Below are 26,937 nucleotides of genomic sequence, written 5' to 3'. Positions count from 1 at the left end.
ACAAAAACAAAAAAACAAAACAAAAAACAAACAAACAAACAAACTGTACATTAGGGAGAAGCATTACTGGTATAACCAAGATTGTAAAAAAATATTGTAAGTGTTGTATTTATCATCACAGTGGGATACACAAGCCTGGAGACAAAGGGAAAATGGTGATGGTGGTTCAAATTGCTGTAAAATGTTCAAATTATAAACTTCAAATTATAAACTTCAATATGCTTAAATTCAAATGGTGTTATTTATGAGTAAGGTAGCTCTAAAGTATATGTTGCTCAACCTTTTTTTTTAAAAGTCCGGCAGGCGTGAACACACCCTGTGACGTCATGACCAAGATTTGGCAAGAGCGTGTGTGCAGTGAATGAGACGGCCACATGAAACAGTTCACCTGTGAAAGGTAAGAAACAACTAATCTGTACGCAAAAACAATGTATCACTAGCTATTGTGTGACATGGAGCATCGGTTTTATGTTATTAATGTATTGGTAGACGAACGCAAGTAGTATTTTGTGGAAGTTATATAAATAATTCCCTGACTTGTAGCTTGATTACTGAAGCCTAATGAATCGTTCATTTATTAACTTTCATGCACTTGTAAGTGTTTAGCGTGTCACCTGGTTTAACTTTATAACAATTAGTCGAAACAATAGCGAAACGATTTAAATCTAATTACACCATACTATGATATTCCGATTAATCCGAGTATAATAGTGTGTCTTTACTCTGCATTGTGCCAAGGGATTTCAAATTACTAAAGTTATTTTGTGTATGATACACTATGTAGAGACATTGCGCATAAACTTAATTTGTTGGTTTTTATTAAGAGCATGCCAGACAGCTCGTCTGTGTGTGCGCGCGCGAGAGAAACCTGAACTCATCTGAGCGGTTTGTACACATTCCACACACACTCATCAGACCACACTAAGCACACATCCACATCAAACTTTTCTAAAACAATTCGATTTTAGAAAAACTAATTTCTATAAACATTGTTTAATAATTGACAACAATCAGTTTTATTTTCATTGGGAACAAAATGGAACAGAGATCAGATCAGATACTATAGTGAGCTCATCAGTTAGTTCATACCTTTACTAAAAGTTTCAAATAGTTTTAGAGAAACAACTTTTTTTCCTGCTTGTTCACATTGCTCAAATTCAGTGCCACTGAGTCACTGCTGTTAGACGTAGTACTTTGCACATAGTTCATTTTGTCATTTTAAAAAGATTTGGCATCTTTTGTCATTTTAAGAATTTAAAATAAGCAAAAATTCAAGAGTTAAATGATTTCATGACCAGCAGGTTGCACAATCCTCAGTTTGCTGTTCCCTCAGCAGATGGTGGTGATAAAATACTAAGTTCTGTTTCAACAGACCAAAGTATTTTAAAGATATAACCTCACGTCCTGTTTGCCAGCTCACCATCAAAACAATTTTGACATGTAACAAGTAAACCATTTTATTTATCAAACATATTTGTATAACTTTTGGTTAGCTTGGTCTGTGCCAAATTGGTAGGAATGTACATTTTTGGTGTTTGAAAGTATGTTTTTCAAATTTATGTTTATGTTTGTATAATTCATCTCCGCTTATATTATTTGATGGAAGCATCCAGCCCTGAATATACTGACTTCTAAACGTATACCGACTATATCAATGGCTGACTACGGACATCCTCTGAATAGCAGCCAATCAGTGAGTGCTTTGGATAAATCAGTGGTCATTTGTGCTATTAAACCCGCACACTTCCGCAATGGCAGTACAGGATCTTCACGCCACTCACGACAAGTCAGTGAAACAGCTCTCAATATTTTTTTATGCTCTGGCTCTTACATCTGAATTGTTTGTAATTTCCTCTTAAAACATATTAGTTATTGTAAATCTACACTTATTTTTTTCCTGATACAGAACTCCAGAGACTGGGAAGTAATATCAGATCCAGAATGTTCTGCACCTGTCGCAGGAATAAGCATGGTCAATAATGCTGTTCCAGGCATTTGTGAGGGATTTCTCATGAAAAAACGGAAGTATCCTCTCCAGGGCTGGCATAAGGCAAGTTGCATGAAATAAGAAAATATAAATGAAGAATACCTGGGGTAAATGAGCACCATGGCTCCTGATGACCTGTCCCAATGCAATGTTTTTCTCCTTTAGAGATATTTTGTATTGGATAAGGGGATTCTTAAATACTCAAAGACTCAGCTGGATGTAAGTAAAACCAATTTCTCTTATTTAGTAATCTTTATAAGTAGTAATATCTGCCTCTAGGTTTTTTCTAAGTGTGTGATTGCTCACATCCTCAGATTGTCAGAGGCAAGATTCATGGTGCTCTAGATGTTAGCCTTGCGGTCATGTCTGTGAACAAGAAATCCAAGCGTATCGATCTTGATGCAGGCGTCAGCTTGTACCATGTCAAGGTATGTATATATAACTAAAAAAGTTATAGTAGTTATTGATATTGTAAATTATTACAGTAACTTATTTTGTCCACCTAAGCTGAATCATAGTCAAGTCCAATCAAGACAATATCCAAATTGCAAGATTGCACTCATGGTAGATTGTCCCCTACGCAACTGACTTAAATTTACCTGTCTACAGTCGACACTTGCAAAATTATACTTTGAATTCACCTCTGATTGCGTTGGTTGATGCCTAAGAGTAGCTATTCTGACCACATAAAATGCCTAAGAATTATAGTTACCTGAACCGCAATCTAACCCCGCCTAAGAGTCTCATACTGAGTCGAGCGACGTCTCGTTCCTTTTTGAACACTACCACTTGGGATTAAGGTCTCTAGTGTTCCACTAACCTTCTGCGCAGCATTAACTAAACAGACTCGAGACAATGCCTTCAAATATGCTTTAATCAGGGCCGGAGGATCTCGACCAATTTCAGAGAGAATCCCACCAGAATAGAATAGAATAGGATAGGAGCATGGCAATTGTGACATAATACATTACATAATTTTCCTACAATAATATTGGTTCTTCATATGCATAATTTAGCAAACTCTTCTGTCACTAGGTAGAAGCAAACTCTGATTTCTTGATTTACTTCACTTTGTTACTCAGTCATGAGTTTATAAATTTAGATATGTCTAGTTTCATTTCCCCTTCTGTTATTTCGGACATGATTTAGACACACTGACTGACTGAGTGTTTTGGGACATTTCAGGTTTCAAAAGCATATAATTGTTAATCCTGCATGAAAAATAAATGTTACACCGTGTCCTAACTACACGCGACGCGATAAAATTCCAGTGACAGGCAGTGTATGGCCCTGTCCCAAATGGCACACTCCAGACTTGTGGACTTCCTCAGAGTCCACACTTTGGTGACGTCATGTAGTGCAGACCTATAGGGCCCTTGGCGCGAGTCCACGAGGGCGCATTGAGAGGTATTTTTGGGACAGACTCGATCGGCACGCCGGAAATAACGGCCTGGTTGTTGTTGGACAGGAGAAATCACATTTTTGCGCTCCGACGTCTTATCTGCATGTCAACTACACATCCTAATTTTACAGTTCTATATTTTGATATTGTGCATATCACCTGGGCATTAAACAATAGATATATCATGCTTATTTAAATGATGTATACAGTTGTACATAATAATAGGCTACATAATGTGAACTAAGATTACAATTTTAAAACATAATTTAAACATAATGTTTTCAATTTACAGGTTTCAATATTCATACTATGTTTACATATTAGGGGTGCAACGGTACAGATAGCCCACGGTACGGTCCGTACCTCGGTTTTTGGGCCATGGTCTCGGTTCGGTTTCGGTACATGTTTTGTGCAGAAAGAGACTGCTATTTCATCCCAAAAATATGTTTTATTTTTCTTATGAGCATAAACAGAATGTCACAGTAGGAAGAACATCAATGTATGGAATAAATTAACACTCTAGTCTGTACTGAACAACACTAAGTAATACAACCTCTTCAACTATCACTTATATGAAATACAAAATGTAAACAAACACACTTCAAAATATTCAAGTGGATCCCAATTCCATACCTTGATAACTGGTATATGAAGTGATCAATGTGAAAGAAAAAGTGCACTTTTACCTTTAACAAACATAAATTAGCTTGTGCTTTGAATAAAAAAAAGCAGAGCAAAATAATATAACAAAAAAATACTGCATTCAGGATACAAAGTGCAATGTTATTTACTCATCCACTATTGAGAGATTCTTGTGCAAAAAGATGAGTCTATCAACACTGTCTGGTGCAAGGCGAGACCGGTTGGCACTAACGATGTCCCCAGCAGTGGAGAAAATTCTCAACTTTTCAGAATGCCGCAAGCGCACCGTAGGTCACGTGACAAGAACCAACCAGAGCGCAGCTGATGGTTGCTTTAGCAACGACAGACGCCTCCGGAGCGCAACCGCCCTAGCGCTTTGGAAAAAGGAGAATGCGGTGCGCCTAGTGTTTTCTACGCGTTTTTAGGCGCGATATGTGAACGGCGCCTAAAGCAAAAACTAAAAGGATCAGCGCGAACTCAGTGGCAAAACCGAAGTCCCGCGTGACACGAGGGTAGATTGTCCCGTGCAGGGCTGACCGAACGGTCCGGGATTTTACCGTGTACCGTTGCATCCCTATTACATATATGACTCAGTAAAGCCCTGACATTCGGTTCTATTTATTTAATGAATCATAATGCGATCGTATTATTAAACGCGCTATTATTATGTTTGAGACATCAACCACTGGTCGATGACCATGTTTGTATAAACTGTAGGTAACAACTGGTAAAATGTACATTTAGGTCATAAAAAACGTAATATTTTCTTCTCAGCCATGTCAACAATTATCCGTGAGTGAAATCTCCTCCCATCTGTTGTCTGGCCTTGTCTTGGCCTTTCGCAAGGATTCCTGGGTAGTTAAAGTGCCTGGAGCCTGCTTCTGTGTGGGCTTCGCGGAAGACCGCTTCAAGGGTACAAAGGGGGCGGAGTCTCGCGGCACAGAGAGTAATCTTGACGGCACTCGCAAGAAAATGGATAAGTAGCTACATAATCAAATTCACAAATATTACACCATTTAAAAAATACATAGGATACTGAGTTGCTAAAACAATCTTTGTCAAATAATACACTTGTTTGTTCACAGTTTTAACATTCTTGTTTCCATTTGTTTAATTTCAAGATCTGAGGTGAATTATATCCATTGTTGCTTTTACAGCTACAAAGCTGGAGCACTAAATGACATTCAAAGTCACATTACACGCTTTTAACATTAAATAAAGCACATAAACAGTACCTGAGGTTATCATTGCCACACTTAGTGTTTGTTGTTCCAGCGCGACGTCGCAGAAAAATAGAAACCGTTTCTAAATTAGAAGCGTCGCGTGTCGCCGTCGCGCCTGGTTAGGACAAAAACTGTGATTAACATGGAAAAGATGCCTTTTATCGCGTGTCGCGGCGTCGCGTCGCGTGTTGTTAGGACACGGTGTTAAGCTACGTTCACACTACACGCGACCAAGCGACACGATACCATTCATTTTCAATGGGGAGCGGGCGACTTGCGGCGACACGCGCGGTCGCGACCGTTGGCGACTGGATGGGGCGTGTCTGGCGACGCGACAAAGTTGAGAAATGTTTAACTTTATGCAAATGAAGAGCGACTTTCGCGAGCGACAACCAATAGGAGTGAAGTCAGTGGAGCACACGTGATCCGTCACTCTTCAGTGCAGCGTCTGACCGAGGCAAGATGAATGAGAAGTTTATTTTAGCAGTCAGAAACTGTCCAATAATTTATGATATGTCTCTGTGTACATACAGTGGTACTCGCCGTGCTGACTCCGAGCCCGAATGGTTTCGTGAACTCAGAAAGACCAGTATTTGCCCATTTTCTGCAGTTAAATAGCCGCGATAGCACAGGGCACTCGCTGTTTCTCATTCATCTTTAATATTATGCATTTTATGTACTGATTCCATTTATATTTAGACTTTTCCTTCCAAAATGTTAGCTTGTAGCGGCAAGAAAACAGATTTGTTGTCTACAACATGTAACATCTGTGAATGTCACTCACAAACATTACTAGGCAACCAGAAGTGAAAACGCCCACTAACGACCTCACCGCCAGCCACTGGCGACATGCAGCGATAAAGTCGCTTGTAGTGTGAACGGGGCTTTAGTTATGATTAATTAAAAAGAATTCCATCACACACTCAACATAAAACATTGAAACAGTATTTTGATTATTTTGAGCTTCAAGTATTTGCTTTCTGCATAGTGCTTCTTTTTCTGAATGTCTTGCATGAAAATTTGGGATGATTTGCATATGCACAACACATTAGGCTTGATAAGCTGGATTTTTCACTCACCAGCCAATTTGAATATTAAATTAAGCCATTCAAAATGTTTACTATCCAAAACAAAAATATAAGAAATAAACCAGATTATTAGTCATAGCTAAGATTTAAATATTTATTATAAAATCTGATTCTGCTTTTAGTTTTGACACTCATTGTTTCCAGATACCATGAAAGCCTAATACCATAAACTGAATCCTAGCTGTTGCAAAATTCTGTGACTTCTTCTATAAAACCACATTTATTTTGTGCATTTTCCAAATATAGCTCACTCTAAAATAATTTTTAATGGTACACACGTTGAAGATTAGCAGACAGGCTGCCAATTCTTAAAGTAATCAGCCATTTCCTCACAAAAATCTCAACTTCACCTCCATTGACATCTATTAAAAAAAAAAGAAAGAAAGAGAACCGTTCTCATTCCAAAATCGTTCGATAATGAAAATTGGGTAACACTTTACAATAAGGTTCATTAGTTAACTACATTAGTTAACATTAACTAATAATGAACTGCACTTATACAGCATTTGTTCATCTTTGTTAATGTTAATTTCAACATTTACTAATACTTTATTAAAATCTTGTTAACATTAGGTAATGCACTGTGAACTAACATGAACAAACAATGAACAGCTTTATTTTGATTAACTAACATTAACAAAGATTAACAAAAACAGTAGTAAATGTATTGCTCATTGTTAGTTCATGTTAGTTAATACATTTACTAATGTTTAATAAAGGAACCTTATTGTAAAGTGTTACCGAAAATTGTGCTCAAAAACATGTTGATGATAAAACTATACCCCAGTATATAATTCCATGATGATAAAATTCCCCTGCCCTTTGTAAATTGACAGCAAATGTTTCTCAATGAAAGCAATATGGTGTTTGATGCCAAAGTCCACTTTTGGGATCTGTATAATGGCGCGCAAAAGTCTTGGATATAAAACATTTATCAGACACCATGGAGTGGGAATCGGTTGAAAAAGTGACCTTTTGTATCCTCACCATTGTACCGGAGATGCTCCAGCGGTGTGTTGTTTACTGGTCACACACCGGACATCTCGAAGGCACACTTGACATTCTGTACTTGAGTTCTTAAGTCCAGAATGTGATTCAGTCCAAAACAGTGAATATAATCACTAAACAGGCAAAAGTTTACTTCTGAAATGAAGTGAAAGAATGAAAAAAAGTGGGGTCAATCAGTTTGTATTTAGGTGTTAGAGAAAGGTAGGTAGGTGAAAATACAATGTGAACAGAAAGAGCAATCTATATTCTATTTCTCTCTATGAAGCATAAACTTTATTAAAGCCACAAAAACGTATTACTGAATATGCACAATACACACAATCTTCCAACCTAGGCATACCTTTTTCCAAACCTTTGTTTATGTTGGCGCAACAGGATTTTAAACAGCCTACGAGTTGTGCCGCCGGTTGTGAGTAAACTCATAGAAAACAATGTTTATACAATTTTAAAGACTTGTAATGATGTTTCTCGTCCTGTATGGACTAGGGTTGGGCGATATGACCAAAATCTTATTTCACAATATTTTTTTTGTTTTATTTAAGTTATTAAAAACAAGAACAAAGCAAATTACAAACAATAAAATAAATACAATATTACAAATATATGAATCAAACTAATTATGTTTTTCAGGTACAATATGTATATTTAAGAATAAACAGAACTCATTTTTATTTTAGAAATAAAAAAACTATAATCAAATGTAAAAGTTAAATACTGTGTAGTCTTCACTGTATGAATTAAATGTATTATTATTAAAGCTACAAAAGTTATTCAGTCAAGAGCAGTAAGTTGTAGTCTTTGAGTTGACAGCATCACCTGACACAGTTGATTTTTACCTGCATTTGGCAGGTTGATGGTGTTAATTTCAAACCCTTGTGACAAGACTTAAAACTGGACTCCAATTTGAGCTTGAGTTCCAAAACTCTCTAACAGTACAGTAACTGGGTGTGGGTGGATTGGCTTGTCTTCTGCTTTCAGGCTAAGACTGATGATATCTTTTACATCTGGCTGACCAAATTGACTGCCCACCGCCATTTCAAGAAGAATGAGGCTATAAACCTGCACCATGGGGTCCTGCAAGCACTCTCGACAGGAAACGGCAGTACTTTGCCTGCCATGGCGAGTCTTGCACAGAGAAACAGAGTGATGGTAGGCATTTAGGTTCTTGTTAAACATGATTGCTTTTGACATTCCCAGTAATTTTCTCAGTGACAATATTTGCATCTAACTTTATCATTATTTTAAAGTTCTATTTTTGGTAACACTTTAGAATACTGTTCCTGAATGAATGAATGAATGAATGAATGAATGAATGAATTAATTAATTAATTAATACACAGGAACAAATGAGTAATGCATTAACACTCCAGTAACTATTAACTAACACAAAATTCTGATTAACAAATTACTAAGTATTAGCACTCAGTTGAATGTGGTAGTTCACTATTAGCTAATCAGTAGCTACAATTTTTTTTTTCATACCTCCCAGAGGACTACTAAGAACTACTATCTAATAGTGAACAGTGAACTACCACATTAAACTAAGCACTATTACTTACTAATTTGTTAGAGTTTCTTGTTAGTTAATAGTAGTTACTGGAATGTCAATAATGCGTTACTCATTTGTTCCTGTGCAGTTATTCATTAATGATGGAACAGTATTCTTTAAGTTTTTTTAAGTTTTTACTGTATTGGCTTTTCCCCATTGATCTGTTGTATTTTTTTTCTCCACTAGATTCCACATTATCAGAGCTCAGCATCATTGTCTGGGTCAGAGACACAGGGTTCACCATCAGCCTCTTCATCTCAAGGGAATAGTAAAGTTTCTGATTGGCTAAAACAGACAGAGGATGTTGACTTGTGTCAACAAGGTATTCACCACCCCATACCTTTTAATTCAGCATGAGTATATGGGAAATCAGTAAAGGTTCGGAAGAAACAAAACTGATTTTGGACATTTCTAATCGCACTTTTTTATGACTCATTCTTTACAGTACTTTGCAAATGATATAGTGAACAAAAATCAAATCAAAACTATTTCAGCATTCATCAAAGTTAGTCAAATGTGTCCAAACGTTTGACTAGTAGTATGTAAATAATCCCTTATTCAGAAAGTTTTTTTTAACTCAACCATTCCACCATTACATAAATTAGGCATTACTTGTGACCCTTAATTTACCTTACACAAGTAGTTCCCAAACCTTTTCTCTCTGAACCCCCTATTGTAGAGAAATTGTATGGCCAGAAGTATGGCCAGGGCTCTCTTGCCTTGGTAGTCCTTTTCCACTCCAATCCTAAATGCAACTAATGTCTTGGAAATATGATCTGTTCTACATCAGTGAACTGATAGATAGATAGATGGATGGATGGATGGATGGATGGATGGATGGATGGATGGATGGATAGATAGATACTTCATTCATCTGCTATGGAAATTCAAGTTTCCAGTAGCAACAATTAATAATAACAAACAAAAAAGACAAGCAGCCCAATATACATACATAAATAAATAAATTAGGCCCTGCTCACAGGGATGAATTAAAAAGCCGTATCGCCTGAGAGACCAGTCCAGTCTGTCGTCCAGCTGCAGACCTAGGTATTTGTAGGTCTTGATCATTTGACCAAAGTTAAAAATGTATTGTTGAACTTTGTCAATTTATTGTTGACTTCCTCAGTCTGTCTGTGGAACAGGACATTTCCTTTGTCAATTTATTGTTGACTTCCTCAGTCTCTCTGTGGAACAGAACAGAAACATCATCCTGTCGCTGAAGGTGCTCTTCTGCCTGATGGTGTTGTGCAGTGGGGGATGGACATTGTCCAAGATGGACAAAAACTTGATAAGGGTCCTCCTCTTTGCCACAGATGTTAAGGAGTCAAGTTCCTCACAACCACCACAGAACCAGCCTTCACAAGCATATCCAGCCACGTGGCGTCCCTTTTCTTAATGCCGCTACCCCAACATACCACAACATAGAAGAGGATGCTAGCGTTGACCGTCTGGTAAAACAACACCTGCAGTAGCTTCTACAAGGACTGAGCCTCTCAGGAAATGGTTGACTCTGTCCCTTCCTGTATAGAGCAACTGTGTTCTTGGACCAGTTCAGTCTGTCGTCCAGCTGCAGACCTAGGTATTTGTAGGTCTGGACCACCTCTACACAGACGCCTTTGATGAGAAGAGGCTGCAGGTGGGGCCTCAGTTACCGGAAGTCGACCACCAAATCCTTAGTTTTTGTAGTGTTGAGCTGTAGATGATTAAAGCTACACCACCTCACAAAGTCCTCAATCGGGTTCCTATACTCCCCTTCATCTCCGTTCTTTATACACCCCACGATTGCATCAAAATACTTCTGCATGCAACACAATTCCAAGTTGTGCTTAATCTGAGGTGTACAGGGTGAACAAGACTGTCCCCTGTGGTGCTCCTGTGCTGCTGACTACGGTCTCAGAAGTGCAGTCCCTCAGTCGAACGTACTGACAACTCCCAGTAAGAGAGTCTATAACCCACTTTATTGTTCCTCTTCTGCAGTGCACATGTACATTTTAACTGCCAGCTGTGGAAGGTGTGTTGGTGCCCTGCAACTGCAGAATTAGTTTGAATTTCTTAAACGTGTTACTGAGGTTTGGAAGTTCCATTAGAAATTTGTTGAACTTCTGAAGTTCATAACCCTCTTCCTCAAGAAGATTCTGATCTCATCACACAATTCAAACACCCTGGATAAAAATTGTCCCACACAACAGCCAACTGGACTCGCTGTAAAACAAAACAACTGTGTGAACAGGTCTCATTTCCTTGCAGTGTGCAAAAATCCATGCTTTGACCGGTCCTGTTTTAATGTAGTTTATGGTGGTGATATCTGTCAGTACTAATCTGTTTAGACGTTAGCACCTCACTGTGTCCACTGAACATTGTGGGAAATGCGCTTGACTAAGCCATTGCCTGAGCCCCATCTGTGCAGATCTTTACACAGTCCTCACATTTCAAATCGGCATCTTTCAAGTAAGTGTCAAGGATTTTGATCAGTTTTTCTGCAGTGGCTCTTAGTTCTAAGCTTGCAGAAAAACAAATCCTTCCTCAAATCACTTATGGTCAAATGGAACAAACCTTTTGTGTTCATGATGTGAAGTCTCTAAGTGTTGTTTTGGCTTGTTCTGCTTCATAGTGTCAGAAGCAAATATTTTGAGGAACACAAGACTGTGGTCTCACTTCACTACCCACCGTTGTACTAGTGAATCGCAAGGCGAGATATGCATCGTCATATTTTCTTTGTTTTAATAATTGTGACGTTTGAAGTTGATTCATCATCGAGTTGCGTTTACCTGGTACTGGCAGTCCTTTCACAAACTTGTGCATGTTTAGTGCAGAACCATGCATCAATCATGTATATCTTTACATGGCTCCCTGCAGTGCTCAATTCTGATTCAATTTCGCCATCTAGCGGTACTGTGTCATCTTGAGATGATAAAAATATTTTTGTTTATTTATTTACTTATGTGGCAAGTAAATAATTGATAAATAAATAAAAATAACGTGCCCCCCCCCCCAGTTTAGAACCACTGCCTTACACATAGTTCTTTTTTTGTGATAATTTTTTTGAGTTACAGAATATTATTGTACAGAAGCGAAAAGCACATCATTCTGAACACTTCTCTTTTCTTTTCCCCCCTCCCACATTCCCAAGGCGACCATATCCCCCCACCCCCCTCTCCCAAGGATACATTCAGAGTATACATAGTCTAAGAAAAAGTGCAGATCAAAATCCAAATACAATAAATAAAAAATTAGAACATGAGATAAGGATCTTAAAGATGCTCCTTAATTTTGGAAATGGCATGTAACCATGCTGAAATAGTCCTCTTAGAAGCTCCATGTAGTCTTGCCACTGAGAGCTCCATGTTCGCAATGTCCAAGAAAGAGTGCATCCAGTGAGTCCACGCAAGAGAGTGTGGAGGTTTCCAGCGCAAGGCAAGCATTTTCTTAGCAGCAGTAAGCCCACAAAAAAATAACTTTTTCTGAGTTAGAGAGAGAGTATAAGAGGAATCATCACTTAGAAGCAAGAGTCTCGGACAGCATGATATCTCCAACTCCAAAATGTCCTTCAGCGTGGTGGTAACCCGTCTCCAAAACTCACTGACCTCAGGGCAATCCCAAAACATGTGCATATATGACCCTATGCACCCAGTAGAGCACAAGTCACATTTAGGAGAGGTGGAAAGCTTCATTAAGTGACGTTTCCTGGGAGTGAGATACATCCTATGAATCATCTTGAAATGAATCAATTGATGATTAGGATTTTTAGAGACATGTTTGAGGTTAGACCATATTGAGTCCCAACATATGTCAATACTGTCCTCTGAATCAGTCCCATAAATATCCCTGTGCCAAATGTCCACCACAGGTAACCTTTTATAAGAAGCCTCCAAAAACAACAAATACAATGACGAAACCATCCCTCTTGTGTTACCATATGAAGTAAGCAACTTATGCAAAGTAAGACAGTGAATACTAGAGCCCAAGGAACCCCATATGCACGCATGGCAGATCTCAGGCGCAAATAAAAGAAAAATGAAGTGCCTGGTAATTTATATTCTGCACGTAGATCATTAAACATGTGTAAACCATTGTCCCCCCAAATATCAGCCAAAACATTAATCCCTCTATCACTCCAGTCTGAGAAAACAAAAGGTTTATTGCCCGATAAAAGATTATGGTTACGAAATAATGGAGAATTTGAATGCCATTTATGGTCATCGCGGGTGAACTTTGAAGCCGCCTGCCAGGTAGAAAGAAGATAAGCTATTATTGGGCCAAAATGCTGCTTCGCACTCTTTAACGGAATGTTACAATAAATCAAATCCTGTAGTCTATAAGGTAAAGCCAGATTAAATTCAATCGGTTGCCAAGATACAACAGAACCAGGATTCAACCATACTGTAAGAGGGCGTAATGTAAAAGCCCAATGATAAAGCCTAAAGTCAGGTAATGCAAGTCCGCCGGCATCCTTGCAACGCTGCAGTGTTAAATACTTTATACGGGGGGCCTTACCGTTCCATATGAACTTAGAAACTAATTTTTGCAATTTAGACCAGAAATCTAAAGGTGGTGACAGAGGTATCATAGCAGAAAAAAAAATAATGCGAGGCAAAATATCCATTTTGATGATAGAAATCCGAGCTTGTAAAGATAGAGGAAGCGATGACCAACGAGTCAGGTCCATCTCTACACGATTATATATACCCTGGAAATTTTTTAGAGCTATTGTGTGCAGAGATGGATATATGTCCACACCCAAATATCTAAAGCTGGTTAATATTGGTATAAAAGATGGTAAAACAGAATTAGAAGATGAATTATTTAAATGCATCAATGAAGATTTGTTCCAATTAATCTTATACCCAGAAAATTGGCTAAAACTATTAAATACTGACAAAATATGATGAATAGACTCAGCTGTATCACTAACATATAAAATAATGTCGTCTGCATATAACGAAATTCTATGAGAAGTGTTACTAAAAATTATAGGGCTAACCAAGGAATGCTGACGAATTTTCTGTGCAAGAGGCTCAAGAGAGAGTGCAAACAAGAGTGGTGAGAGAGGCCATCCCTGACGAGTCCCACGTAATATAGAAAACTTTGGAGAGGTGATGCCCCCTGTCATAACCACAGCAGAAGGGTTGGCATATAGTACTTTAATCATATTAATATAATTTCTGCCTAAACCAAAGTGCTCCAAAACTGACCAGAGGTAACGCCATTCAAGCCGGTCAAAGGCCTTCTCAGCATCCAAAGACAAAGTTGCGCACGGTATGTCTATACCACTGGTTACATGTATAATATGCAATAACCGGCGAACATTATCGGCCGCAAGGCGAGATTTAATGAAACCAGTCTGATCGTTATGCACCAATTTAGTCATGAGCAAATCTAAACAAGAGGACAAAACTTTGGCAAACAGTTTCACATCACAATTTAAAAGAGACAAAGGTCTATAATTCCCGCATTGAGTCAAATCTTTATTAGGCTTTGGTAAAAGAGTAATAATGGCCATATTCGCACTATTATTAAATGAACCCACTTGAATAGAATAAAGAATCATATTCAACAAAGGTTGTCCCAGCTCATCCCAGAAAGAGAGGTATAGTTCAGGTGGGATACCATCCCATCCCGGAGACTTACCCCTCTTCATATGTACAAGAGCATCTTTTAACTCATCCAATGAGATGGGAGAGTCCAAAGATGTGGCCTCTGCTTCAGAGAGACATGTAAGAGTCAAATCTTGAAAAAAGTTGTCGCACAAAGTCTGACTGAAAACTAAATCCGGCCTGTATAAACTCTGATAAAAATCTTTAAACTCTTGATTTATACCTTTGGGTTCACTTATCAAACCATTAGAAGATTGAATTGCCATAATATTTGAATACTTTTCACCATTCTTTAAGAGCTAAAAGGTGACTTGGCTTAGCGCCATTGAAATAATAAGTTCTTCTAACTTTGTGCATTATAAACTCCGCTCTATGCCGTAACCGTGAGTTAAGTTCTGTACGCATCACTTTTATTTCATTCTGAACATCCTCAGTGTGACAAATTTGCTGACAATTCTCCAGCCTATTTAGTTTTGATTCGAGAGTGCTTATTTCCTTCAATCTCGATTTATTTAATTGGGATGCAAAAGAAATAGAAGACGACCGGATGCAACCCTTAAAGCAGGGCTCAGTAGTTTCGGGATTTCTTCGCTGTATTCTCGCTTTTTGCTCGCAGGTTTCTCTTTAGAGCTCCCCCCACAGCTTCGGAATAGATATTGACAACACTGTTGTAAAAACTCGTTGGCGATTCTCAGACAGGCTAGTAGATCAACGACATCAAAGCAGATGGGACATTCTTTAAAACGTCTTCTTCATTCGGGTTCGAACAGCGTGAGGGAGCGCAATAATGACAGCATTTTAGCAGATTTCTTTTGGCCGTAAAGCAATTGTTTACATCGCGAGACCTGATATCACGCGATACTTCCTGACGCGGCGGCCGGCGGCCCGCCGGCTCAAAGTTGCAAATGTGGATTTTCCGCTCACGGGCACCAGGGGGGTGCGAAACGACCACCATTCAACCCGAAATAAGTAATATAACCATTCCAATGACTCCGAAGCTGTTTAGTTAAGGTAAAAAAGTGACTTAGTTCACATTTAATAGCATCCCAAAGAACCAGTATTTATCTCTATAAACCATCTCAACTCTTTCTTGAGCATTGCACAGAAATCTTTATTTTGTAGTAGTGTGGTATTAAAACGCCAACGTGATGTTCTAGTAGGTGCAGACACAAGAGAAATTTTAGCTGAGACCACATTATGATCAGATAAAGGGCATGACTTTATATTGACACTGTGTATTACTGAGTGTGCAGCATGAGATATAAGAATATAATCCAATCTAGAATAACTTTTATGTCTGGCCGAGTAGAAGGTGTACTGTCTTTTTGTAGGATAAAAAATGCGATATACATCAATTAGACTAAAATCAGACATAAATTTACATAGTTCAATAGATGATAAAGATGACGCTGAATAATTCTGCGCACAAGAACGATCAAGAGAGACATCATTCACCGCGTTCATATCTGCACCTATGATAAGAAAACAATCTTGAATGCGCAGTAATGTTGTAGTGAGGGCAGAAAAAAAATTGGGGTCAAAATGAGGAGGAGCATAAATTGAAATAAATGCAAAATTCTTACCCGCGATAACTGTTTTAATGTATGAAAACTGCCTCTGCCTTCTTCACAGCTATATCTTTCTAGAATATTAAAAGAAAGCTTTCGTTTTAACACGACCAGAGTTCCCCTCGATTTACTATCCAATGAAGACGAGGCGGCTACAAAATAAAATTTGTTAGAAAACCTCTGAACATCTGACTTTCTTAAATGTGATTCCTGGATAAATGCCAAATCAACATGTTGCCTATGCAAGTAATCCAGACATGCAGTACGTTTAATGGGACCGTTCAGTCCATTTACGTTCCAGGTGACTATATGAAGTGTTTCTGTAGCCATAAATTAGCTATAAAAGAGACCAAGAAAACAATTACCTGAATATAGAAAAAAAAAAAGAGAATGCATCACAGACATATATACTCTTTAAAGGGAGAAATTCCCACCCACCCTGGTCGCCACAACCCATAAGAACACCCAAAATCCCCAAATAAAGCAAATAAACCTCTAACAGAACATCTAATAAAAAGGAAAAGTAATAATAAAAAAACATAGAAAAAGAAAAAGAAAAACTAGTGAAACATTAACCACCTTATGAACAACGTGACCCCGAGGAAGGCGGCAGACACAACGTCCCCCGCACCCCACCCATTATTAAGTGAAAGAAATTAACAGATGTGTTTATCCTAAGGGACCGATTGTGACATTCAATTTACGCTAGACAATCAATCTGAAAGAACAAACAAAAGCAGAAGGAGGAAAACCACTAGTGTAGTATAAAGTAATGTAATTTCACCCTTCCTCATTCTCCTGTGTGGCCAAACCATTCAAAAAGTCCTCAACCTCCAAAGGGGACTTAAAGATGTGCTGAGTCGAGCCTCGCGTTAACTTCAGCTGTGCGGGGTACATCAAAAAGGTCTGAAAGCCCATTTTCTGAGACTTGTTGGTTACCTCCATGAAGGAACGGCGCCGGTTCATAGTGAACGCACTATAGTCTGCGGCAAATCTGACGTCTTTCCCCTCCACCTTGATTGGAGATTTTCTAGATGCTCGGAGAATTGAGTCACGATCGGTATAACGTAGCATCTTCATAATGACCGTACGAGGCCTGCCAGAGTTGTTGGGTGGGCCGATGCGATGAACTCTCATGATCTCCGGTTTAGCATCGGTCAGCGAAGGGAACCATACCGGTAGAGATCCCGAGATATATGTCGTGAGATTTGTGGTTTCCACGCCTTCCGGGAGATTCATAATACGAACGTTATCCCTGCGGCTCCGGTCTTCCAAATCAGCCATCTTTTCCTCCAAGGTCGTCAATCTGGCGGCAGATTTGTTGTGATTTTTCTCCACTTTGCCGACTCGGCTGTTCAAACTGGAATATCGATCACGCAGTTCTCTAACCCCCTTAGAGCAGTTGGAAAGCTCCGACTGAATATTATCCAGCCTGTCTTGCAACGTTTTAAACTGCGCTTCAATAAACTGTTGCTGTTTATCCATAGCTGAGGCGATCATGGCAGCTAGCGAATCCTCCATTTTTTCTGCCTCGTGCGCTTGATCACGCTGCGCTTTACTGGCCGCTTTTCCTTGACGAGATGACATCCTGTCGATGCCCAAAGTCAAAACATAAACCAAAGTGTCGAGCAATTGGCAAAAAAACTTGGATATATAAATGAAAATGAGTAGGGTCGGCGGACTCAGAACACTATGCTGCCATCAGGCTCACAGGTCACGTGCTTCCCCGCCTTACACATAGTTCTGTCTTTTTTTTGTTGATGTTTATTGCTAGAAAATTCAATGAGGTAGAGACAGCTTTTGAATCCAAGTGCTTCAGAATATAAGTTTGTCACTTCCTCAAACATTCACCCTCTCATGCACAGAACTTGCCAGATGTAAGCTGGATTTGGCTGAGCTCTCGAGTTTAATCCAAAAACTTCACTGGCATGAAGGTGGCCTACCCATCACAAGCACCGACCTGGAACGTCGCATCAGCATGCAGGTGAGTCTGCTTTTGTGCTGACACAGAATGTGTCTGCTATCTTTTTGCCACAGCCAGCCAACACAAAGCAAATGTAAAATTAAAAGTGGTGATCATTTGATGACAGTTGCAGTATTAAATAATGAAGAGGTAAACATGGTAATTGTTTTCCAGAATCTTAGTCTTGAGAAACCCAAAAAGAAGTCTGGAAAGCTCTGGGGTCACTCCCGAACACTTTCACGAGTTGAATCGCTTGACTTTGTAAGTTCATCACGATTATGTTCTTTGTTTGTGGTTTTATAAACATTTATCGTTGGATGTTCTTACAGTGGGTCTCATTCACTATTAATGCATAGAAGTGTTTTTATACATGTGTGCCTAAAAGTCTCACAATTTTGTCATTCACTACAGGTGCTTATGCTTGTAAATCTGTTAGTAGTACTTTGTTCAGCCTTAACTGAAAATTGGTCTTTGGTCTCGCCAAACAATCACAAAACAATTAACAATACACAATATACATCAAGATTAAAATATTCACATTTCCTTCCTCTTATTCAAAAGACTTATTGCATTTGGTACAAAAGTTTGTTTATATATTGCTTTGGTCGCTTTTGGTGTTCTTTAGCGATGACGTGATGGCAATAATTCAAAAACATGATTCAAGGGGTGTGTTGTGTCTATTGCTATAGTCAAAGCTTTTCTCTGAACTGCAATTTGATATAACTGCGACTGATTTTTGCTTAGATCCTATAATTTTTCCTGCTACTCTTGCAATTCTGTCTAATTTTACTTTATTCACAGATGTAACTTGTCCAAACCACACAGTTATATTATACCCTAAAACACTCTTAATTAAACTTATATAAACTCTTTTCACAACAACCTGACTTACAGAAAAATCTCTCAATTTCCTTAGCAAGAATAGCCTTTGATTTGCTTTCTTACAAATAAGATTCACATTATCAGAAAAATTCAATTTACAGTCAATCATGGTTCCCAAATACTTAAAAGTCTTCACAATTTCAACTGTTTGATCACATAACATTATTTCTGTTACAAGCTCTGAATAATTTAAAATCAACTCTTTTGTTTTACTTGCATTTATCAATAAAGAACTAATTTTCTTTTTCATTTTCATGTTCTTACCCTCATTATAATGAACTGCTAATGAGTCCATCTTATTCTAAATGAGGTAGTGTATCCACTATTAGTAATTGGCATAATACACAGCCAAACCATCTCCATACTAGTGCTGCATGCTATACCGGTGTTATGGTAATATCGCAGTAGTCAAGGGTCAAAATCCTGAAAGTGCAATAATATTTTAACGGTAGTATTGCCGTTACATTACCGTTGTATGTATGAAATGTAGTAAATATTCCCAGAAAGTATGCACTACTCTAACTGAAAGCAGTTGTCTCAAACTCTGCATGAGGCATGTTTTAAAGCTACCAGTGTTTGCAAAACCCTGGACAGTCATTCCAGTATCTACTGTATCTACCTTAATAAGGAATGACTGACATCTTCATAGCTGTATGTGAAAATAATGTTTTTCCCCTTTAAGTTGCCTTTATATCTGTGTGAAAACCTTTTTACACACGAATGCATACATAAGCATGGTTAAATGAAATGCACAATTAGGCTTTATCTCTTGCCCTCTGTATGCTCTCAACTACTACTTCAGTTTCCTGACAATAATTCTATTTCCATCTCTGACATTTGGAGCAGTTATCTTCAAGCCATTTGGGCACATCAGGTGGTTTGGCTGCTTCCCTTCAGTCCATCCCAGATTACGTTTACTCCCAGCTATCCACACCTGAGGTCTCCTCACTGGAGGGAAAGCAACTACAGATGGACATTTGTGGCTTGTGTGAAAGAGGTACCTTGTTTAATTCCTTCTGTCACTACAATTTTAAATGCAGCTGCAAAAGAGTGTAGAGCAATTTTACATCTTTAGAGTTTACATCTCGCAATTTTTATTTTTTATTTATTAATTTTTTTAGAAGAATTGAAATATGAACTCTCAATTCTGAGGGGAAAAATTCTGAATTTCGAGATACAAACTTGCAATTGCTATGGGGAAAAAAGGCAGAATTGTGAGTTTGTCTAGCAATTCTTAAAACATACTTGAGTAGAAGTAATAATTCAGCTACTTTTAAAGTGCAATTCCTAAAAATAAAAAATAAAATTAAAAAAACTGTTTAATTAATGTAATGTATTTGTTTGTAATTTAGTAATTAATTTTTATGGCAAACATTTTTTTTTTCATAGACCAGGTTCCAAAATTAACATGGTTACTTGAGTCTTGACATTATTGTTGGGATAATCTAAAAAAATTTAAATAAATAAATAAATAAATAAAAATTGCGAGATGTAAACTCTAAAGATGTAAAATTGCTCTACACTCTTTTGCAGCTGCATTAAAAAAAGTCACCTTTATTTTTATTGTGCTTTTTTACAATACAGATTGTTTCAAAGCAGCTTTACAGTGATAACTGGAAAATAATGCAACAAAGTTTGTTTCTGCTGTACAGCAGATTTAGTAGAAAAATACTGTCATAGTCCAGCTTAAGTTCAGTGATGGTTCATTTTTGTTGTAATTCCCTTGCCACTGTTCCATAGGGTCGGCAGTCTAACAAAGAAATCAATAGCAGGATTCGTTTTTAACATTATGTAACCATGGTATATCGACATGAAATATTAATTCAAAAATCACCTACTTGGGTTAATGCTGCATATTTATACCTGAGAATGCTTTGACGCGTTTCCACAGCGCATGATGTCTAAGGGATCGTCTGACAATTTCACCAACTGCGGTAAACGTAGCCTATAACTTGTATTATTTATTACTTTAAACATTTAAAAACAAACATTTTCAAATTCCAAAGCTTGTAGAAGGTTCCTATTGGCAGTACTGACCTGGTAGCCTTGAGTAAATTAACTTCTCTAAAGAAATGATTCATAAAATATATAAATATCAGTTGAGCCTATGTTTACTTTTTTCACTGACACAGACGAAAATGAAAAGACTATCAGTAGCTATGTTTCCATCCACACGTTTTTGTCCGAATTAAGTGATATCGAATGAAAAATGCCTTATGGAAACAGTAAAATTCGATTGAATATCGACTCAAATGAAATGCGTTCGGTCTCATCGGATTTTATCTTGATCGATATACGGCTTATGCGATAAACGCTGATGGAAACGTTATTGCAAATAAATCCATTTTGTCTAGCAAAACTTTGTTCGCAAATGTTTGCTTGAATGTTGTGCGATTCAGTGCGAAAATGAATGGAAACACCTTCAAATGTCTCAAATCAATTCGATATACCAATTTGATCGCAAAACAGCATGTGACGTCATTACGCACAGGTTTTTATTCGCTTTAAAGCCGTTGGATGGAAACACACTTTCACCAGCTTTATTCGCGTGAGTTTTTTTTACCGAACTTCAGATAATTCGATTGACAAGTGGATGGAAACTTAGCTAGTCATAGGCTTTAGGAGGGCAAGAAATAGGGCAGGATAAGGAGACTGAGAGAAAAAGAAAGATGAACATGAGGAGAGAGCAGGTATTGACAAATAATCTAATGCCCACTGACATGGTTTTAAAGCTATTTATTATCCTTTTTTTTTTTTGGCCTTCAAAAGTCTTAAATTCCACATGTAGGTCAGAGAAATCCAAATTTTCTCATGGGAGCATGCCCCAAACCCCCCCTAACTACCGCACATTTGAATGCCCATGGCTGTGGGGCTGTGGGGCTGTGGGGGTAATGTGGGCTGGTGTGGCTCAATGCCAGGGCTCAATTTTTGCCCCAGTCCACCCCTGACAGTTGCTGTTCTAGCCAGAGTGGCAGTGGAGTTAAGTCGAAGGTGAAGTAGGCTAATGCCAAATTTCCATAATTGTGGTTGTGAATTATTTCTGTTATAGTTGTCTTCAGCCATTTTGGTGTATTAAATTTGTAGTTTTGGACTTCCCATTTTTATGTATGAATTTACAATATGAAAAACAAGGTTGTGTTCCATATTGTGGTGTTCAGCTATTTTAACATGCTATCGTCATCATATCAGTGTAGATGGACCAAAATAAAACCATTAAAATATCAAGTAAATAAGTATTGTTATACTTGGTGCCACAGTGACACTCTTGTCCCAAAAAGTATTGCTATACCTCGATACTCAATATGTTGTCCCACTGTGATTCATTTTTTCCTGTTGTACCTACACATAATTTGAGGGTTCCCCCACCTGCCAAATCCCACTTTAACCACTGGACATAGGCAACCGTGGCAAGGAACCAAAACTGTGAACCAAAAATCAGGTGACCGAATGGAGGAAAAAAAACGGGGGGCCAGTTCTCCATCAGTGCCGATGGCTGTCGTGTCAATGAGGCCTTCACAAGGGAGAGTCTAGTTGAGACAATCTCTGCTGACACTTCAGCGATGCGTTGTGGTCGTGTCTAGGCGCAGGTCCTCCATCTGATCTGGATACAGCCCGGATCCGGCTGACTACATCATGCGTTTTGGTCGTGTCTAGGAGCAGGTCCACCATCTGATCTGGATATGGCCCTGGATCCGGCTGACTACAGTAAACCTCTGAATAAACAGAAAGACTAACTTTAGCGTAGATGCCATTCTTCTTATGATGTAACGAGTACATCAGGTGTTATAGGAAGTGTTCTCGGTTCCGACTGACCTAGTTTATGCAGCCTAACAATCATTTAACTGATTTGAATAATATAAATGTATACTATTTTAATTGTATGCCAGGTTAAAGAGATGTTTTTAATCTAGATTTAAACTGATAGTGTGTCTGCTTCTCGAACAATGCTAGGGAGACTATTCCAAAGTTTAGGTGCTAAATAGGAAAAGTAGATTCCTGTAGTTGATCTGATATTCTAGGTATTATCAACTGGCCAGAATTTCGAGATTGCAATGGACGTGAAGGATTATAATGCATTAAGAGCTCGCTCAAGTACTGGGGAGCTAAACCATTTAGCGCTTTGTAAGTAATCAGCAATATTTTAAAATGTATACAATGTTTAATAGGGAGCCAATGCAGTGTTGACACAACTGGGCTAATATGATCATACTTCCTGGTTCTAGTAAGAACTCTAGGTGCTGCGTGGACCAACTGAACTTAAGTGTGCAGGGCAACCACCCAGTAGAATATTACAATAATTTGACTTTATAATTTGACCATAAACACATGAACTAACTGAATCGAATCGAGAGATGAATTGCATGAATCGAGAGATACAGTGAGGAAAATAAGTATTTGAACACCCTGCTATTTTGCAAGTTCTCCCACTTAGAAATCATGGAGGGGTCTGAAATTGTCATCGTAGGTGCATGTCCACTGTGAGAGACATAATCAAAAAAAAAAAAATCCAGAAATCACAATGTATGATTTTTTAACTATTTATTTGTATGATACAGCTGCAAATAAGTATTTGAACACCTGAGAAAATCAATGTTAATATTTGGTACAGTAGCCTTTGTTTGCAATTACAGAGGTCAAACGTTTCCTGTAGTTTTTCACCAGGTTTGCACACACTGCAGGAGGGATTTTGGCCCACTCCTCCACACAGATCTTCTCTAGATCAGTCAGGTTTCTGGGCTGTCGCTGAGAAACACGGAGTTTGAGCTCCCTCCAAAGATTCTCTATTGGGTTTAGGTCTGGAGACTGGCTAGGCCACGCCAGAACCTTGATATGCTTCTTACAGAGCCCACTCCTTGGTTATCCTGGCTGTGTGCTTCGGGTCATTGTCATGTTGGAAGACCCAGCCTCGACCCATCTTCAATGGTCTAACTGAGGGAAGGAGGTTGTTCCCCAAAATCTCGCAATACATGGCCCCGGTCATCCTCTCCTTAATACAGTGCAGTCGCCCTGTCCCATGTGCAGAAAAACACCCCCAAAGCATGATGCTACCACCCCCATGCTTCACAGTAGGGATGGTGTTCTTGGGATGGTACTCATCATTCTTCTTCCTCCAAACACGTTTAGTGGAATTATGACCAAAAAGTTCTATTTTGGTCTCATCTGACTACATGACTTTCTCCCATGACTCCTCTGGATCATCCAAATGGTCATTGGCAAACTTAAGACGGGCCTTGACATGTGCTGGTTTAAGCAGGGGAACCTTCCGTGCCATGCATGATTTCAAACCATGACGTCTTAGTGTATTACCAACAGTAACCTTGGAAACGGTGGTCCCAGCTCTTTTCAGGTCATTGACCAGCTCCTCCCGTGTAGTTCTGGGCTGATTTCTCATGATTTCTATGATTTCTTAGGATCATTGAGACCCCACGAGGTGAGATCTTGCATGGAGCCCCAGTCCGAGGGAGATTGACAGTCATGTTTAGCTTCTTCCATTTTCTAATGATTGCTCCAACAGTGGACCTTTTTTCACCAAGCTGCTTGGCAAGGGCTTCCCCGTAGCCCTTTCCAGCCTTGTGGAGGTGTACAATTTTGTCTCTAGTGTCTTTGGACAGCTCTTTGGTCTTGGCCATGTTAGTAGTTGGATTCTTACTGATTGTATGGGGTGGACAGGTGTCTTTATGCAGCTAACGACCCCAAACAGGTGCATCTAATTTAGGATAATAAATGGAGTGGAGGTGGACATTTTAAAGGCAGACTAACAGGTCTTTGAGGGTCAGAATTCTAGCTGATAGACAGGTGTTCAAATACTTATTTGCAGCTGTATCATACAAATAAATAGTTAAAAAATCATATATTGTGATTTCTGGATTTTTTTTATTTAGATTATGTCTCTCACAGTGGACATGCACCTACGATGACAATTTCAGACCCCTCCATGATTTCCAAGTGGGAGAACTTGCAAAATAGCAGGGTGTTCAAATACTTATTTTCCTCACTGTACAAACACGATCGTATGATAAGAGCAAATCATTTGTGACTCTAATGAGAGCTGTCTCAGTAATATGATACGGTCTAAATCCTGCATGGAAATCCTCACAGATACCATTTCTTTTTTTTTCTTTTTTTTCCCAACACTGTCTTTGTTGCTTTTAGAAACATTTACATTAAAACATAATAAAACATGAATACATTATTTATTAAATAAATAAATAAATAAATAAATAAATAAATAAATACAATTAAACAGGAATAAAAAACAAACAAAGGGGGAAAAAAGCAACAACATCTATACTATACACATGTCAAAACAATGGTACATCAATATAATGAACATGGTGCATGCTATGCCTGGTTACACAGAAAATAAACTATTTGGTTCAGCTTCCTTCAAAAATCCTGTAAAGGGGTTCCATACTTTGAAAAACTTTTCAGGTTTTCCCTTAACAATATATGCGAGTTTCTCCAAAGCCAAACAAGACAATTCCTGTAACCATTGCTTAAAATTAGGGCTGTCTCTGTTTTTCCAATGGCAAGCGACTACAAGTTTTGCTTGTAATAAACAGAAGGTCAACATTTTCTTACCAGAGCTAGTTAAAGTGCAAGTTTCAGGGTAAATATTCAAAGTTTAGGACATTTGGGGACACTCTGTTTCACCACCAGTAACAAAAAGTCCAAAACCTTTTCCCAAAAAAAAAATGAACTTGAGGGCACTTCCTAGAGAAAATGCAACCTAGAGATAGGAACTTTATACCATTGCTTATCAATGGTATAAAGTTCCTATCTCTAGGTTGCATTTTATACATTGATTGGGAATGTTGGGATTACATTTATGTAGTAATTCTGGAGTTATGTATGCTCTCATAATCCACATGTACAGCAGAAGTTTAAACCTGGTATTAATTGTCTGGGTTTGGGCCTTTACGCAGATACACTGCCATTCATCTTGTTATATAGGCATACACTGCCATTCATCTTCTGTTATATTCTCACCAAGCCAAATGCTTTTTCTCCGTATTTTCCTTGCAGTTAGTGGAGATCAGTCTATAAAACAAGGAAACTTGCCTAGCACCATAAAGGGGGCAGATCTGGTAAGAGAAGAGAATGATGCTGTGTCTTTTTGATAAAATGCCTAATTTGAAGATATATAAAAAAAAAAAGAAAAAAAAGAAGGGTTTTAGGCCTGAAAACTGAGCATAGTTTCATTGCTAAATAAATCTGCCACCTTGTTCAAACCATTTGATGCCCAGATTTTAAAACCACCATCATGTGTCCCTAGCATAAACAGTGTTTCCCCAAATAGGGATCCAAATGATGTATTATGTTCCTACTTTGCGAATGTGAAGTGTCAATACCTGTGGAACGGTCCAAATTAGGATCTAAGGTACAATTCAAGTCACCAGCGACTATTAAGATACCCTGAAGGGAAGACAAAATTAAGAAAAGATTATGAAAAAAATGTGGTTCATCTGTATTAGGGCCATAAACACTTACAAGATTGCAATATTCGTTGAGCATCCTATCACTGATTATAACTTATCTACCCAGTGGATCACGCATAGTTTTTAATATATGAAATGGGACTTATTTATGTATCAGCACAGCTACCCCTCTTGAGTGTGAGCCATATGATGCTGCTAGAACCTGCCTTGGCCATCTTCTATGCAGTTTAATGACTTTGTTGGACAATAAATGTGTTTCCTGCAGGAATAATATTTTAGGATGGAGGTAGTTAACTCTGTTCATCACTTGTTTCAATTTAGTTAGGTTACAGAGCCCCCGCACATTCCAAAGATGTCAGTATAAGACTAGAATCCCTTGACATTTGCAACAAAATTGAATATTCTAAATATTCTTGGTAGTCCAAACATTAATGACCCGTTCCATGAAACACCCTGTAACATTTTGTTAAGTACAAAGATGTACCAGAAAACTGAAATGCATAAGTATAAATGTATAGTAAAAATAGAGAGAGAGGAAAAAAAACAAAAAAAAACACACAATCCAAATTACAAACATCTAAGATGCAAAGTA

General features: G+C 38.2%; 1 protein-coding gene across 1 annotated transcript in view; it reads left to right on the top strand.

The window, feature by feature from the left end:
• Positions 1-342: 342 nt before the first annotated feature.
• LOC311093859 (oxysterol-binding protein-related protein 7-like) overlaps positions 343-26,937 on the top strand; it is a 156,534-nt gene continuing 129,939 nt past the window's right edge. Inside the window, exons 1-10 of the mRNA XM_084131482.1 lie at positions 343-397; positions 1,607-1,786; positions 1,907-2,050; positions 2,153-2,206; positions 2,302-2,415; positions 8,329-8,499; positions 9,086-9,221; positions 17,927-18,045; positions 18,199-18,285; positions 19,753-19,903. Coding sequence (XP_083987608.1) covers positions 1,655-1,786; positions 1,907-2,050; positions 2,153-2,206; positions 2,302-2,415; positions 8,329-8,499; positions 9,086-9,221; positions 17,927-18,045; positions 18,199-18,285; positions 19,753-19,903 — 1,108 coding nt within the window. The 5' untranslated portion in view covers positions 343-397; positions 1,607-1,654. The remainder of the gene's footprint in view (positions 398-1,606; positions 1,787-1,906; positions 2,051-2,152; positions 2,207-2,301; positions 2,416-8,328; positions 8,500-9,085; positions 9,222-17,926; positions 18,046-18,198; positions 18,286-19,752; positions 19,904-26,937) is intronic.

Source organism: Abramis brama (assembly GCF_963993115.1).
Source record: "Abramis brama genome assembly, chromosome: 12".
Taxonomy (NCBI): domain Eukaryota; kingdom Metazoa; phylum Chordata; class Actinopteri; order Cypriniformes; family Leuciscidae; genus Abramis; species Abramis brama.
Note: the sequence above shows the minus strand (reverse complement) of the source record. Positions and strands in the feature narration are given on the sequence as shown.